Source organism: Sinocyclocheilus rhinocerous, unplaced genomic scaffold (assembly GCF_001515625.1).
Source record: "Sinocyclocheilus rhinocerous isolate Xijiao unplaced genomic scaffold, SAMN03320098_v1.1 scaffold690, whole genome shotgun sequence".
Taxonomy (NCBI): Eukaryota; Metazoa; Chordata; class Actinopteri; order Cypriniformes; family Cyprinidae; genus Sinocyclocheilus; species Sinocyclocheilus rhinocerous.
In genome coordinates, this window is record NW_015654492.1 from 545,470 (window position 1) to 563,003 (window position 17,534).

The following is a 17,534-nucleotide window of genomic DNA, read 5'->3' on the forward strand; positions in this document are numbered from 1 at the left end:
GTATAATTTGCATATGTGAGTTCAAGCAGTTTACAAAACTAATAAAACAGACATACAGTGGGTACGGAAAGTATTCAGACCCCCTTAAATTTTTCACTCTTTGTTATATTGCAGCCATTTGCTCTGAAGAACATTTTAAAATGCATTTATTTATATATAATTTTAACACATTTCACAATCAGGAACACTAAAATGTGCTGGAAATCTGAAAGGACACTGATGAACATTTTAAAATGCAATGACTTCACATAATAATTCACATGATAATGAAATATTTTTGTTAGCATTTTACCAAGTGAATTCATTTGATCATACATTACTAATGCATTATTTAATTTAAAATGTACTATAAAAATATTCTTAAATTGACATTAAAATAAGTGTACTTTAAAAAAAAAACATGCTTACGCATGTTTACACATTTATGAAAGTATTTCAATATACTGAAGTATAATTTTAATGTTAAATATTTTAAATCATATTACCTATGATATATTTTAAATCATAGTATTACCAGTATTTCAAGCATACGATCAAAACTCCTAAGTGCACTTTTTTATGATGTAACACTGACATTTAACATCTTATCAAATGTCACGTTAACATAATAAATAGCATTTTCAGTCCGTTTTGAATGTACGTTTCATCGCTGTTATTTATTAATTTATCATTTTTAAAGAAATAAATATTTTATATGTCAACATTGCACTGTGCAATAGGCCTAACCATAACTCAAAAGAAAAACAAAAACCTTAATTACCAGCTTGCATTGCATTCTGAGCAGAAGAACTTCTGCAGTTCACACAAGGTTTTACTGTGTGAACGAGTCACAGAGAAATGACAAATCAATGTCATTTTGTAATTAAAAACAAAACTTATTCCTTAAAGATCTTTGACCTCTTATCTAAAGCTGGTTACACATTATTCAGGAAAACACTTCCATATGCTGTAAAAATCTGTATTGGCCTCTTTATTTATCTGTCATATTACCCATTACTCACTCTATAAAGCACAGTGGCAGTTTTCTGTCTTCAGAAATATTATATGATAACATCCACTTTTTTTAAATGTAGAATGTTCAGCTGCCAGGATTTTGGTGTTTGTCCAGCAAATTGTCCATCTCCATCCAGAGAAGATCCCACTGGATTTCAGTCATGTCCTGCTTGGTTTTAGGCATTTCCTGTTGGACCCTTTCCCTCCTGAATGCCCTATTTGGACACACATACAATTTCTCCCTGAAAAGCATGAGTAAACATTGCAGATATTTGATACAGGGAGCAATGTAAATCAGTAGTCAATGAAATTAATATCACAGACGGAATAATATAAACTGCTGTAGTAATTAATTTAAAAAAATGTAAATTTGTAATTATTTACTAGCCCTCAAAGTTTGAAATGACATGAGTGTGTTGATATCGACACAACTCTCTTTTTTTGGTGAACTATTCTTTTAAGTGTGTATCACCGTTAAATATAGCATACTCAACCCGATCTCATGGGAAAAAATGTAATTTTATGAGTTGGTAATTTTTTTATGAATTTGTATGATTTGAATGGTACAAAAACATATAATTTTTAGGGAAAAAAATAAATAATAAGCATAAAGGATCACCCCCAAACTTAACCCTCAGTGGGGCATAATCAGATTGTACAAAAATGTACAATCATACAAATTTGACAGTTGGCCAAAACCTAAATTTGTTATGAATTGTATAAACTCTACCTGAAACCTGGAAACAACAGCCAGAGCACAGGAAAAATCACTAGAAGAACCAAGATGGCACAAAGCCCTGACACCCAGACAAAAGATCCTGCATAACAAAGTTCATAAGGATGGTTATAACATAGAAAGCCAAATTCAATAACAGATATTATCTGCATCTCATACCTGTAAAGAGTCATCTGTGGAATTATTCACATATTAGTAATGAAAACTATTATCTTTAAAGGTGTGAATTGAATCTATATTATTGACACTGATGTTCTTACAGCTCACAGTGATGTTGACAGTGTTGCTTGTCTTGTTTTCAGCAGGACTCTCACACCAGTACATTCCACTATTCTTGTAGTCGATGTCAATGAAATGACATTCTTCAGGTCTGTCTGTAGATTCTGTGCCATTCAACTGCAAACATCCAGACCTCGTTTTAGCTCCTTGAAGCCTCCTCAGTATCCAGCCTGTTGAATTACCACCTATTACTGAGCAGAGAAGGGTGAAATTCCCCCCCCCTGAAGCGTTGTCTGCTGTCAGGCCGGACCTCTAGAGCAGCGTCTGAGTGAGAATCTTTGACTGATTCATACCGATTCGTATCTTTAAATGCTCCATGTGTGAACAGGGAGGAAAACAGCACTGAAAAGTCAGATAATGCAACAACGTTAAAATCCCAAATCTTTTCCCCTCTTGAGTATATTGTGGAGTTTATATATTAAACCAGACTTAGGAATTAGGATAAACATTGATAAAATAGGCCAGTGGATTGTGTTTTAGAGCTGATTCTTGAACAGTCCATTTATGTTAATAAGTTTTATGTAAAAATCTCACCTACACGACCAGAAGCTGACAGAAGTCCCATGTTTTCCTTTAGCGCTGGGTGTTTTTCTAGAAAAAGAGTGCTAGACAGACATAATAACAGTGCAATATCCAACAGAACAATTAAAAGCATTTCTTTACTCTGCCTTTTCCGCTTGCTAGAGATGATCTGATAAATTTGTTCACACACTGTTTGTAAACTGAGAATTGGGAATTTCTTCTTTGCCTAAATTATCAGTGAAATATAGTGATGGAAAAAGAAACGCATTCTTATCTGTTTAATCCTAATCTGTTTAATAGCCAACCTAAAGTGTTGAAAAAAAGACAATGTCCTGCTGAACTTATATTCATAGATATTTGTGACAAACTCTCACAGCCTGCCACTTCTGTTACATAAAGTCAAAGAACCTCTAAATTAATAGTTTTACTATTTAATTTCAACACCACAGATCTATACGGGCAAATCAACCCCCTCTAGCCTTTGTGTTTTGAAACACAATTATTTACATGTTTGTCTTGCTTAGCAAATTTTGTTTAGAGTTTTGCCATTTGACATTTTACAAAGCTATTAAATAATTAAATCACTTTAAACTTAAATAGTTTTCAAAAGTGCCTTGTGTTTCAGGTTTACATCTCAAAGTTTGGTAGGCCTGCAAAGGTGGATATGTTCTTTAAATCTATATTTTACAGCCAAATGACACTGCTTTGAGCTAATGCTAATTTCATAATATGAAATTCATACATATTTTAAATATTTTATTAATATTAATAATTGTAGTACTTTATTTGCTTTTTAAATTATTATTATTATTATTATTTTTTGAGCAGCAAATCAGAATATAAGAAGGGGGCTTTTAATTTGAAAAAAAAAAGAACATGTGGCGTTGTCCTACAATCTGGCTTCACAAATAATGCTCATTACCTGCATATGGCCAAACGCTACAGTTATATTTTCTGGCGAGGTGGGTCGTCGTTTCTGTACAACATTAAATGCTGCTGAGGTAAACAGTCATTAGCATTTATTCTGTGCAGCCTTACAGTCAACAGAAATGTATGTGTCAAAATAAATTGCCTTTAGAAGGAATTTGTGCTCAGATAGCTACCATCACCATCTGTTTGCTGTAGTCACTATTACTAATGAGTTATTAATATCATTAGCTGGTGCACATGCACGAAATGTTACTACTGTTAAAATGCGGTTCAGCATTGTTTTTGTAATTGCTTATAAAGCATTTGTTGTAGCCTGTGTTAAAGTTGTGCCACCTGCATCATGTTTTAACATTGAAAGAAGATTTTAAAAGTGCTATGTCCGTCTTTTGTTACTGCTGTGATTGCACCGCGTTGTGTAGATGAAGAAAACGTGATCGCAGGCGTTGTCGGATGCAGGCAGGTGTTGTGATCAGGAGCAGCGGCCAGGACTGCAGGTATGGACACCTGGACACCCAACCCAAGAGCCAAACCCTTCATCCCCCGCCAGCAGCGCAGCCTCTACCTCACATGGAAATACAGACTCGCCAACAAAAGAGCAGTACGACGAATCTGCCAGGTCAGCACATGTCACGTAATAAGATTATTCTTTAACACTTACAATGGGGGTTTTAGTTTTCTTTCCTTGTGATGGTAAGCTCTATTATACAACCTAAAGTTTACTTGTATTTGCATTTGTGTTTTTTTTTAGTAGACTTATTTATTTATGCCTTTTTATTAATACTTTTTCATTGTGTTTTTTTTTTATAAACAATTAATTTAGTATTCATCATTAAAATAGCCTTTATATATATTTTTTATTTATTTATTTTTTGCAAAATAGGGCATTAATTAATTTAAACTACTTTGTCATTCCATCTAATAATCAGTAAAAAATAAAATAAACTAACTGATAGTGATAACTCACTAACTGATAACAGCACAACTGTTGATCCACGACTTTGCCACAAGATCGTAATTACTGACAATGTCATAATGGTAGATTGTGGCAAAGAATACAGGCTTTCACTTTTCCGGTTTTCACAAGTGCCGTAACGAAAGTTTGGTTATCAGTTTACGTTGCAGTCATGTAATGGTCATGTATTATGGTTAGCTGGGCAGCACTTGATCCTGAGATTAAGTTACAGTGGGGTCCAATGTGATTCGGACCATACTGAAAATCTGTGGTTCAGTATCTGGAAATAAAAATTAAAAAAAAGAAATGCGAGTTAAAACGAATAAGAAAGGTTTCTTGCATAGGTCACTAATCAAAGCAAATTTGTGACACTGACCATGTGATTTTTGCTCAAAAGGTCAGATGTTCTTCTGATGAAGCACCAGATGTTCAGTGGAACATCTTAAATTATGCTGTACAGCATGATCATCAGAATTTATTCTTGTGTTCATGCAGCTTCAGTTCAATTTGCACAAGAATTGTAATGCTGCTAATATAAATTGTAACTTTACAGAAAGCTTTCTGATAGGTTAGGGTTAGGTTGTAGAATTTATAGCTGGCTATATTTAAATGCAGTAGAATTCTTTGAAATGCATTTAGATAATGTGTGTGTGTGTTTGCAGGCCAGTGCTGTCCTGTTTCTACTGATCACAGTGATTGTGAATATCAAACTCATTCTTGATACAAGGAGAGTAGCCAGTGGGGAGGATGCAGCTCAAGAGTATGGTAATGTCAATTAAGTGCCTTTGTGGACATTGTTTTATGATGCCTTCACCTGATTCAAAATATTACTATTACTTTAGTGGAATTGTAAGGACACTAATATCATTGTGCTTTCAAAGGTTTTAACTTTTACACACTGTCAGTTTTGAATTAATAACATTCTTTTTTTGCTATCATTGAACGTCTCAGATGATGCCCTGCCTAACATGGAAACTCCACGGAGACCAGCCAGTGGGAGGAAGGTTTTGGATATCGAGGTGTACTCTAGTCGATCTAAGGTTTATGTAGCAGTGGACGGTACCACTGTGAGTGCTTCTGAGCCTGTTTTATGATAGGACACAATAGCCACACCATTACCAGATAACAATATTAATAATATTTGATGTATTTTTGCAGGTTCTGGAAGATGAGATGAGGGAGCAGGGCCGAGGCATACATGTTATAGTTCTAAATCAGGCAACTGTAAGAACACGCATTCACTTCTCATGACAAACTGTATCTTTTATCATTACTATCTTTTTAAGTTGTCCACTCCATAACTCGAACATTATTTAGATTATTTTGTAAGTTTGTATGAAGGATCCAGCACCCATAGAGTTTAATCCTGACCCAGTAAGAAACACATCCTGTGATTAAAATACCTTTTATATATACTACCATTGAAAAATTAGTAGTCAGTGAGATTTTTGTATACTTTTTTAAACACTTTTATCGAGCATTAAATTGATAAAAGTGACCGTAAAGACTTTTACATTGCTAGAAGAAAAATCTATTTCAAATAAAGTATTTTCTTTTGAACTTTCTTTTGAGTCCTCAAAAATGCATCACACTTGCTTTAAAAACAGACTTAATAATCTCATGCGTCAAGGCATTAACTTTTACACTTTACGTTACACTGTCTGACCTACCAAACTGTGCAAAATATTAGCATTTTTTTGTCACAGTGAACTATTTAAAAAGTTATTTTACTGTGATACATTTTTTGATACCATGATATGTTTTTATCTATGGTATCAGGGACATCACAATCAATATGCATGATGCCAGGACAGACTACATGTTTTTTTTTCTCTCCAAGTTTCCCTTTTTACCATTGTTTTTATGCAGAAGTGTAAGAATTTCAGTTGTTAGTGCTTGTTATACCCCTCATCCTGAGATAACTTGACTCTTAAAAGCATTTAGACAGCAGAACAAAGTGTTTGTGTTAAATCTGTGTGGTTGACTAAACATTTCCATGTCCTGTCTAGCTGCCTAACAACAATGTCTACAACGTCCCAGTAGCAGTTATAGCTGGAAATAGACCAAACTATCTATATAGGTTAGTAAACGTACATTTCCTTGTGCTTTGCCATACTACCAAACCACATTATGTGGAGTTAAATGAATTAGTTAAATCTGTGGCACGTATTGATATGTTTTTTCTGTTTTTGTTTGTTCATATATTTTGTAGCCAACCAAGAATTGATTTTAGGAAATTAATACTTTTATTCATCAAGGATGCATTAAATTGATCAAAAGTGACAATCAAGACACATGTATTTCACATACTTCTTTTTTTTCCCCCCACGTTTTGATTTGACTTCAGTGGAGAAATCAGAAATCCTTTATATAAAAAAATGCATACCTTGAATAACTGACTGAAGCCGTGTTTGTTTCTCTAGAATGCTGCGCTCTCTTCTTTCCTCCCATGGTGTCAATCCACAGATGATCACTGCTTTTATCGATGGCTACTATGAGGTATTGTCTCCTTTTCACAATTTGTTCTCTCCTCTTAAATGCATTTTTTCTTCTCCGCTTTTGTGAGAGGATTTATACATATTTACAAACTTAACAAAAGCTTTCTGGATAGGAACCCATGGATGTGGTGGATCTCTTCGGTCTTAAAGGAGTTCAGCATACGCCTATCAGTATTAAGAATGCTAGAGTGTCACAGGTGATATGTTTGTGACTTTTGTTTGAAAATTAACAATTAACATGGAAAGGAATGGCCAGTGATAGACGATTGCACTGCTCACAGCCTGTTTGTGAATGAGCATAAGATGGCAATAATATATTGATGTTCATTTTGTCTCAGCACTACAAAGCCAGCTTGACTGCAACCTTCAATCTGCATCCAGTGAGTAAATGATCACCTGCCTCACACCTTATATACAGTTACATTGTGAAACAGCTTGCAAGTGTTTGACTTAAAAAAAAAAAAAAATGTTTTAGGATGCAGATTTTGCCATTGTCTTGGAGGAAGACCTGGATATTTCCATAGATTTTTTCAGGTATGGATATAATATACTATAACATAAATATAGTGATGGATTATATAAAATTAATAGTGAGTGTATACATACATATATATATATATATATGTATGTATATTAGGGCTGTGCGATATGGACAAAACTATCGCAATTTCCTTGATCAATTTTGCGATTTCGATTTTAATCACGATTTTGACACACTGTATATTAATAATTTTATTATAATTAATTTTACTGAATTACTTATTTTTCCACTAGATGGTAGCAGACTCCCATATTATTTGTCACAGGCTAGTTTAGAAAGTGTGTGCCGAATTAATGAGCTCAACTCATCTTAATAGAACAGATTGAGTAACAACATTTGACTCATTGTCTCTAAATGTCTTTTAAATGTGAAATGTATTTCTTCTTCTCCAAAATTTGTCTCTTAGCTTTCTCAGTCAGACCATCCATTTGTTGCGTGAGGATGACAGTCTGTACTGTATCTCAGCCTGGAATGACCAAGTGAGTGATGGAGAATAAACATCTCTTCAATCTCTTCAAAAAGTTTCTTTTCAATTTGTTCATTACTTGACAATATGCTATTTTTGTTTTTACTTTGTCAAAGTCTGGGGGGTAAATGCTGCCAAATGCTCTTCTTTTGGTATATTTTTCTTCTGCTAAACAATGGTTACTGATACCCTCAGATTAAACTACTGTAAATCTTTAAAGGTCTTCAAGCAGTGCTCTTGACCATGCTGCTGTGCTGTTTTGCAGGGCTATGAGCACACAGCAGAGGACCCATCTCTGTTGTACAGAGTGGAAAGTATGCCTGGCCTTGGCTGGGTGCTTAAAAAAAGCCTTTACAAGGATGAATTGGAGCCCAAATGGCCAACTCCTGAGAAGGTGAGGCAGCTAATTCCAGCATTCAGCCTATAATTTATGTCTAAATAGGAGATGTTTATGTATTTACAGTTTACATGCAAAACCCCGCAAAACCAATGTCTCATTTGGCACAATTTTCCGCTCCATTTACTTGCACAAAAATTTCTAAAAATGATTAATCCTCCTCTCACTATTGGGAAGTGCTGTTCTCACTATGGATTTTAGTATTTTGTTCTCTCATTTAAATAACATTGCTAACCTTTGAAGAGTCAGTATGTTGAATTTCAAGAGTGTGTACAGTGTATATAGTAATGACCAGAAATTATATTTATTTAAATAAGCACATATAGTGCCTTAAATTTGATTATAAAAAGCAAAAAGTAAAACAGTTATTGAAATAATAAAAGTAAAAAAAAGAAAGGAAGCAAAAGTCATATCGTGGAATAATGTTGCAATTTAAAATAACTGTTTTAAGTTCCCTTGCGAACGGTCCGAATCCGCCCTCATACTGTGCCGGCTTGAGACTCATCTATAGTCCTCATTGCCCTACGGGGCCCTCCCTTCGAGCCTCTCCAGTCGGCCGGCTTGTGGCCCCTGTCGCTTAAGACCGCCCTCCTTCTGGCTTTAGCGTCGGTCAAGCGAGTGGGTGACCTGCAAGCACTGTCAGTCAGTGCTTCATGTCTTGAGTTTGGACCTAACCACTATAGAGTCATCCTCAAGCCAAGACACAACTACATGCCAAAGGTGCTCTCCACTCCATTCAGAGCACAAGTCATCACCCTTCTACGCTCGCTCAAATTCAGAAGGTAAGCAGGGTCCTAATCCACTCCGCCCAGTTCAGGCCTTTAGAGTGTATATTGAGTGCTCTGGCCCATTTCGGCACTCAGAGCAGAGCTTTGGAGGCCACTCTAAAGGGCTGCCAGTCAAAATGCAGAGAATATCTCACTGTATAGTGGATGCTATATCCCTGGCTTATGCCTCAGCGGGCGTACAGTGTCCTATAGGAGTGAGGGCCAACTCCACCAGAGGAATGGCCTCTTCCTGGGCTTGGTCCAGCGGAAATTCTATTGGTGATATCTGTGTGGCCGCCGGCTGGTCATCGCCGTCTACCTTCACCCAGTTTTATAACTTGGATGTCCCTGCCCTGCAGGCACACATTTTGTCTGCCTAATCTACCTAACATCCTTTTTGTAAGTGGGAAAGGTCGTGTTATATAGTCCTCAGCCTAGCGGCTTGGGTCTCATTATAGACCCAAGCTTACAGGAGCCCTCAGTATGGGCACTCTGGGGCTGGGCTCGCAGAGCGGCTTCGTTCTGCTCTTGCTTATAGCACAGCACGGTTGGATGTGTTCCCCACAGCGTGATTAACACAACGGGAGAAACCGTTCGAAAGGAAACGCTATTCTAAAGGGAGCGTTATTCCTGTGATGATAAAGTTTCAGTATTACAAGATGCTTCAGAAATCATTCTAATATGCTGATTTGGTGCTCAAGAAACATTTATTATTATTATTATTATCAGTGTTGAAAACAAACAATATAAACAAGCCTTACTGACCCCAAACTTTTGAATGGTAGTCTATCAGTTAACTATATTAAACCTGTGTGTGGTATCTTTCCCTCTTTCATCCATTTGTACTGTTGCCATCCCTTAGCTATGGGATTGGGACATGTGGATGAGGATGCCGGAACAGAGGAATGGGAGAGAGTGTGTCATTCCTGATGTCTCCCGCTCTTATCACTTTGGCATTATTGGCTTAAACATGAATGGTTACTTCCATGTAAGTGAGATGGTTATATTTGCGTTAACGTCTGTGGTTTATCTATATTGTTATATTAACTATTACTTGTAATTTAGTATATTTTTCCACTGCAAATTGAATCTGGAATACTATGAATTCAGTGATGTGGAATTTGTGTCTTTTCTAACATTTCCTCATTTTAAATAATGTTTTATACCAAACTGTGTTTGGTATGTTTCTCTACAGGAAGTTTACTTTAAGAAGCACAAGTTCAACACAATTCCGAATGTTCAGATGAAAAATGTAGATAGGTATGTATAGTTCCATATTAGCCTTCATATTAGCTAGGGATGTAACGATTCACTCAACTCACGATTCGATTCGATTCACAATTTTGATTTCACGATTCGATTCGATTCACGATTATTATAATTTTTTACAAAATGAGATTTAAGACAAATTATAAATTAAATGTGTCCTTTTATTATTGCTTGGACAAAATGCTGCACATTTCTTTGTGAAATTAAAATATAACACTATAATAATATACTAATATAGCACTTGTAAATTATTGCTCTTTTGTTGGTTTTGATTGCTTCTATTGTCCTCATTTGTAAGTCGCTTTGGACAAAAGCGTCTGCTAAATGACAAAATTTAAATATATATGAGATTGAAATCCAAAACCTTCTACGGTAATTTTATCGGATGATCATACTCCTCTATTGCATAGTTAATGTAACATCTTAAAATTGCATTATTACAACAACTGCAGTAATCATTTCGGTGTCTGCAGTGGGGCCGAGGTTCTGGACCACAGTAAAAACCCATGTGAAGACTCATTTATCCCAGACACAGAGGGAAAGACCTTTGTAATGTTCATCCAAATGGAGCAGGAAACAGATACAAACACCTGGACAGAACTGGCGAAGGTATGTTGAATTTTTTAATAGATCGTCAGTTTGAATCTGTATGAGAGATTTCGGTTGGGTATCTTTAATCGTTACATCCCTAATATTAGCCCTATTTATATCCTTTTTCAGACATATTCTCTCTATGTTAACAGCTTGAAGAAAGATGCATATGAGATTGAAATCCAAAACCTTCTACGGTAATTTTATCGGATGATCATACTCCTCTATTGCATAGTTAATGTAACATCTTAAAATTGCATTATTACAACAACTGCAGTAATCATTTCGGTGTCTGCAGTGGGGCCGAGGTTCTGGACCACAGTAAAAACCCATGTGAAGACTCATTTATCCCAGACACAGAGGGAAAGACCTTTGTAATGTTCATCCAAATGGAGCAGGAAACAGATACAAACACCTGGACAGAACTGGCGAAGGTATGTTGAATTTTTTAATAGATCGTCAGTTTGAATCTGTATGAGAGATTTCGGTTGGGTATCTTAAGTAACAAATGGCTGCATTTCAGAGCAGGTTAGCCAGGAGTTACTCTGCATGTATTGTTACAGTGGGTTGCAATGAATCTTAGCAAATGGTAAGTCCTATTGCCTGTTTTTATGTGAGCTAAAGGTGCAAATGTCTGGCTATTTTTTGAAGAGCCTGCAAGGGTAGATAAATGGCTTCTAAACACTGAGAGAGGAAAAGGTTGTATTAGGTTATGGCCTTATCTTGTTTACTGCTCATAGTGCCTGCACGTATGGGACCTGGATGTACGAGGTTATCACAAAGGACTCTGGAGGCTCTTCAGAAAGAAGAACCATGTACTAGTAGTGGCTATTCCAATCTCACCATACTCGTGAGTATACTTTACATTGTTTAGGTTAGTCAGTTTACAGTTGTGTGCCCCAGACATGTCACAGATTCTCAGTTAGATTTAGATTGGGGCCTGTTACATGACTTTTTGTTTTTGAGCTTAACTGTCGTTTGTAAGGCATTCTTTTTTTGTCTCTAATCTCAGAGCTTCATGTCACAGTTCTTTACTCTTATTAAGGGATAGTTCACACCCAAAAATGAAAATTACCCCATGATTTGCTCACCCTCAAAGCATCCTAGGTGTATACGACTTTCTTTTTTCAAACGAATCCAATCTGAGTTATATTAAAAAATGCCCTGGCTTTTAGAAGTATTATTAGCAGAAGCTAGAGATTACTTTTTATAAAGTTTTAAATATGGATATTTTTCTTACAAAAACCCATCGAATTGCTTCAGGAGGCCTTTATTCATCCCCGGAGCCATGTGGGACCCTTTTATGATGGATGGATGCGCTTTATTGGACATCTTTTTGGACTATTGAAAAATAACACCCATTCACTGCCATTATAAAGCTTGGAAGAGCCAGGACATTTTTTTTAATGTAACTCCGATTAGATTCGTCTGAAAGAAAAAAAGTCATATACACCTAGGATGCCTTGAGGGTGAGTAAATCATGGGGTAATTTTCATTTTTGGGTGAACTATCCCTTTAACAATATCAAAGTTAAACAATGTCAAATAAAAAAAAAAAAAGATTAGAAATAAAAACCATTTCATTTTAAGATGTGTAATTCAGTCAAATAAATTATACACACACACGAAATTTATTTTTACATTTCATTAGAAGTATTGTACTTTCAATATTGCACTTTCCAATAAGCACAAATCAATATAATGTCGACTCATACACATGGTTTATTTTACCTCATCTAGTGTATTGATTTATTACAGGCTATTTATTATATAAATTAATATCAAAGACTTAGATTTACACTCTATCTACATTATCAAAACTGGTACAAACTAAAAATATAACAGTGAAATTCCTAATTCCAATAATTCCAAATTGCAATTATGTTTCTCTATTAAAACAACTGCGGTTAGGTACGTGCATTTATTCAGCAACCACAATCGCAAACAATATGTGACCACTGCTGGCAAAATGAGTCACAATGAGCAAATTTTTTAAAAATGAGTTATTTTTATGTTCACATTCTCCATTAAAAGACCTTCAGAATGATGTCTGATTTGTTGGAATTGGACTAAAATGACTGAGTTACACCTGTTTAAAGTCGATCGAGTCAGCAAAGTCAATTTTGAGAAAAATCTTTTCCTCCTCCTTTTCTTAATAATAATTACTATATTAATAATCACAATATAGCTATTTTTATTTTATCTTTGTTATTATAAAAACAGATGCAAAAAAAAAAAAACAGAGCAAATATAAGAAAGAAACAAATAATGCATTACCTTTTTCATTTTACATCTAAACAAAAGCATTCAAGTAAGAAAAACAAATAATCAAATGTAAAAATCCCTTTAGTCTGTTAATTACAAATAAATAGATTATTAAATCTACAAAAGCAGTTCAATCTTTTATTGTTAGATTAACATTAATGAGGCGGCCTATATTAAGACCTACTGTAATGCACGGATCTAATATAATGTAACACATCAGATGTTTTTCCCCAACAGTTCCCCAAACGTTCACTTAAGACATAACAGATTATGTTTGCGTGAATACTTAAATACTGTAATTCTGTGTATATGTGTATCGGGAGCGCCTTTATGTGCGCGCTTCAGATGACAGTCAGCGTGAGAAACGAGTGGAGAAAAGGTACTCCTCACAGAAAACGTACAAATAAAGGTAATTAAACATCTAAAATTATTATTTGGAGCATTGGGATCGCTAGACGAGGGCTTAATGAACTCATTTTTGTGAAAACCTCAAAATCGACTAAAATCAACATTTTTCAATTTTTTTGCCGGTAGCTCAAAATTAGCCCGTGCTCATTCCGACTAATTTTGCCAGCATGGGTCGGGGTCACATGTAAATGTGATCCATGCCACACAAGCAGCTCATGACAGAACACAGACTGGCTGAATGACACTTTAATTTTAGCAGAATATCTCACATGGAGATCACTAAACTCCAGCTTACTTGTTTGTTAGCGTTTTCAGATCATAGGTTGCAATGTAGAGTGAGCGCACACACATGATTGCCAGCTAAACACCAGGCCGCAAATGTATGCTTGTATCTGCAAATGTATGCGCAAATGTATCCAGAGGAGCTCTGATTAGGGTATTTGAACTCTTGATATCTGGCAACCGCACACATGAAAGCTCACATAGTAGAGGCATGTACAACAGTCCATAATATTTGTCTCTTCTTGTTTTTTTTCCCCAAAAAATAAAAGATTTTTGTAAAGTTTTTATTTTTTTATTACATTTTAGTCTCGTCTTTTATCGTCAACTATATTACATGTTGATATAGTCACAGTTATCGTTTATTGACTGTATTGTCTTAGCTGAATAGCTAGTTTCCTAGAAAACGTTTATTTTATTTTACTTAAGTTTTTTATTTGACATTTTGTGCATGACCTTCATAGCATTTTTCCCCCCAGTGTTAAGAAGCCCAATAATGTCACTCCAATTCACTTGGAGCCAGCACCTAAAGAGGAGGGACCTCCTGTGGAACAGTTTTAGAACAGTCCTAATCCCACCCAAAGGGCCTTTCCTAACCACTAACAGACAAAGCCTATGTCAGGCCAATAATGGGCTTGGTGTTACCCTTCAGGCCAATGCAAGACAAAAGGGGTGAACTATAGGATGAACCTGACTGAACCGTCCTGAGCCTCTAGGAACTGCAGGCTTTTGAAAATAGAATGGTATAAGTGTGGATTTCTAAAAATGGTGTGTGATGTGACCTTCTCTTTTGGTGGTATGTATTTTACAGTGAGAGCTTTTCCTGGGGTCATGAAATTTCATATGTGTTTATGCTGGAAGGTTTGACATTAGAAAATAATTGATAGATGTTTTAAAGTATTACTGGTACTATAATAAAAGCCAGAGCTGGTTTGTGTTACTGAATTGTGACAGCAGATAACGTCAAACCAGGACACTGTGAAAAAGGGATTAAAAGGACATAAGATACTTTTTTTAACACTACTGAGTGCTTTGGGCCATCCTGCGCATATGTTTTAACTTGCGTCTATTTATTTTGTCAATATTAAGATAACTAGGTTTTTACTTGATGAATTAACTTTTACACAAGAAAAAATGCGTTAAGAAACAAAAGGCTTAAATTTGTTTACAAATTAAACTATGTACAGACATATATACTTTTAGAACAAAATATTATCATATTTTTTTGTATTTCTGTTGGTTTGAGTACTTCAGTGGCAAAAGCACTATCCATTAACTACATATAATGACCTATATTGGACTGCACAGTTGAGAGAAAAAAAAAAGTTTTAAACTTATGTAATTGATTTTTTTTTATATGTTGTGCTATGATGGCCCTCCAGCAACAGCTTTAAGAATCCTCTTTCCCGGAGAATGTCAGGTGATGCTGCTTAGGTGAGATTTATGTGTCCACACAGCCACTAAAGAGCCTTATAGGAGTAGAGTGGAGGATTAACACTTGAAATCAGTGCAATCTCAGCTGCAACGTAGATCTGCCCTGTGTTAACGTGAGTTACTGTATGTGAAGATAATGGTGAAAAATTTATTTCTCATGCAGTAATGTCCAAATCATTTCATGGAGGAGATTTCAGATTAGATTGTTGTGGGTTTCAAGGTTTCAGTGATCGGTACTGATGTTGCTACAGACGTTTTATTTGTGGTGCCACTGGAGCATGTGCAATACCATAATAGAAATGTTTTTCATCTCAACATATTATTTTGTACTCAAGTTTGCAGAGATTGTGTCTAATATGTTAACCGGATTCTTCAACATTTTTGTATATCTGAGTAGTTAAAAATGATTGGTTTTCTTACAGAAAATAAAGCTGTTTTCTTACATTGTTTTCCCTCTGTCCATTTTTTATTTCCATGGTTATGTCTTTGAATTATATGGTTGCAAGCAGACAATTATATAGGTTATTTGTTTCTTAATGTTTTTAGGATGCACAGTAGTCTTTTTTTAATTTATTAATTAATTTATTTTGAATTCTATTGGAATGATATCTAATAATTATAGATGTAATGTTTCCATAAAACGGCTTAAAATCAGTGGTTCAACTTTTTGTGACTTTAAGGCCCTAAGATATGTCCGGTATTTTAACCAATTATGACGGCAACGGGGAGTACTCCTACACTGTAAAAAAAATTTCGTAAAAATTTACGGTAAAAAAACGGCAGCTGTGGTTGCCGGAATTTTACCGTAAAAAATTGTTTAATTCACCAAGATTTATTTTGTGATTCCAGAAGTTTTAAGATATAAGCTGTATGTTCACCAATAAAAACAGGTAGTTATTAGAAGGCGGGGGAGGGGGAGAAATATAATTTCAGTTTATATCTTGCTTTTTTTTTCTTCTTTAGAGCGATTTAAATTAGTTCGATTATTTGAATACATCAGTGATTAATGCATGTATTTAAATTTCCTTCAGGACCTTTGGAAGTTTGCTGAGGCTTTGCTGCTTTCAAATTGGCTATTTCCTTAACTTAGAATTGTATTTATGCATTTTTGCAGATAGTTTGTTTATTTTTCAAAAGAATAATATTTTTAAAAAATATATAATTATTATTTCCTGTTCAATAAGTAGACAGCACAGCAGGCAAATTATGTGGAAAATTGAAGCAGCCACAAAGGAAATGGTGTGACCATTGAAATCAAAGCAAATTTAGTGTGGCTGATCCCTTGCTTAAATGATTCTAGTGTTTGTGCCAATGTTGTTTGGCTATTTCGTCATGATGCAGACCGTCAGCTAAAGTAGTTGTTTTTGTAGAGTGAAATGTAGTGTGTGAATCTTTAAAGTCACAAACTCTATGCAATATTGTGTATAAATGTTATTTAAAACTCTATTAATTCATTATGATCTATACTATTGAAATCAGTGGGGTAGGTTGTCACACTTTGCTTGTTTGACTTTCATTAGCAGGGATTCTTAGAGGAACTGGACTGACTCGTGCTTTCATGTTACATTTTATTTAGTATCAATTGTACCAAAAGAACAAGTTATCCTCCTCAGTCAGTCTCTTACATAGATATATCTTCAATGGGTTAGGTATAGTTTTGTGTGGTGCTAAAATGCATTATTTATAACATTCTCCACAAACACTTTTCTTATCTCTCCCTAAACTAATTTTCATGTATACGAACAGCTTGTGTGACATGAAGCATTTCAGTGCAAAACAATTATGGCTTCTCTATGCAAATGAACTCTGGTTATAAAATTACTTTCTCATGTAGAAGGGGATACAGCAACATTTTTATTTCATGAATTGCATTACATTACATACTCAGAATAAAATTATTGTTTATGTAACTTCCAATTTCAAAATCAATTAACCAACAATTTTATTATCCACTTCACCTCGTTAACATGATACAACTGAAATCCTACAATAAATAATGGCATAATATCTACAATATTATCTACAGTTAAAGTATTAACTAATCAGCTTGTAGCATAAAGAAAAGATGCATATACATAAAACTAGTAAGATGAGACTTTCAGGTGGCTTTTTTCTCCAGGTAGCAATAGAGGTACATAGACACCCCCATCGCTGCCACCTAGGAAAAAAAACAAAAAAACATTGTCATGTATAGGTGGTGGCAAATAA

The 17,534-nt window shown here is 35.0% G+C and overlaps 1 protein-coding gene and 1 pseudogene across 1 annotated transcript; one reads left to right on the forward strand and one right to left on the reverse strand.

The window, feature by feature from the left end:
- Nucleotides 1-1,078: 1,078 nt before the first annotated feature.
- On the reverse strand, nt 1,079-2,573 carry LOC107717131 (uncharacterized; annotated as a pseudogene).
- Nucleotides 2,574-3,428: 855 nt separating this feature from the next.
- Nucleotides 3,429-15,142, forward strand: LOC107717132 (protein O-linked-mannose beta-1,2-N-acetylglucosaminyltransferase 1-like). The gene is made up of 19 exons (XM_016523797.1): nt 3,429-3,531; nt 3,880-4,076; nt 5,075-5,177; nt 5,364-5,479; nt 5,571-5,636; nt 5,754-5,786; nt 6,422-6,492; nt 6,836-6,911; nt 7,024-7,107; nt 7,249-7,290; nt 7,386-7,444; nt 7,858-7,930; nt 8,183-8,311; nt 9,944-10,069; nt 10,277-10,341; nt 11,094-11,138; nt 11,240-11,375; nt 11,682-11,791; nt 14,448-15,142. The coding sequence occupies exons 2-19, from the start codon at nt 3,957-3,959 to the stop codon at nt 14,566-14,568; spliced, it is 1,575 nt and encodes a 524-aa protein (XP_016379283.1). The 5' UTR covers nt 3,429-3,531; nt 3,880-3,956; the 3' UTR covers nt 14,569-15,142.
- The last annotated feature ends 2,392 nt before the right edge of the window (nt 15,143-17,534 follow it).

Coding starts and splice junctions, on each gene's coding strand:
- LOC107717132 (XM_016523797.1), top strand. CDS start 3,957: ATGGACACCTGGACACCCAACCCAAGAGCCAAACCCTTCATCCCCCGC. Junction 4,077..5,074: donor CAGTACGACGAATCTGCCAG/GTCAGCACATGT, acceptor GTGTGTTTGCAG/GCCAGTGCTGTCCTGTTTCT. Junction 11,376..11,681: donor CCTGGACAGAACTGGCGAAG/GTATGTTGAATT, acceptor TACTGCTCATAG/TGCCTGCACGTATGGGACCT.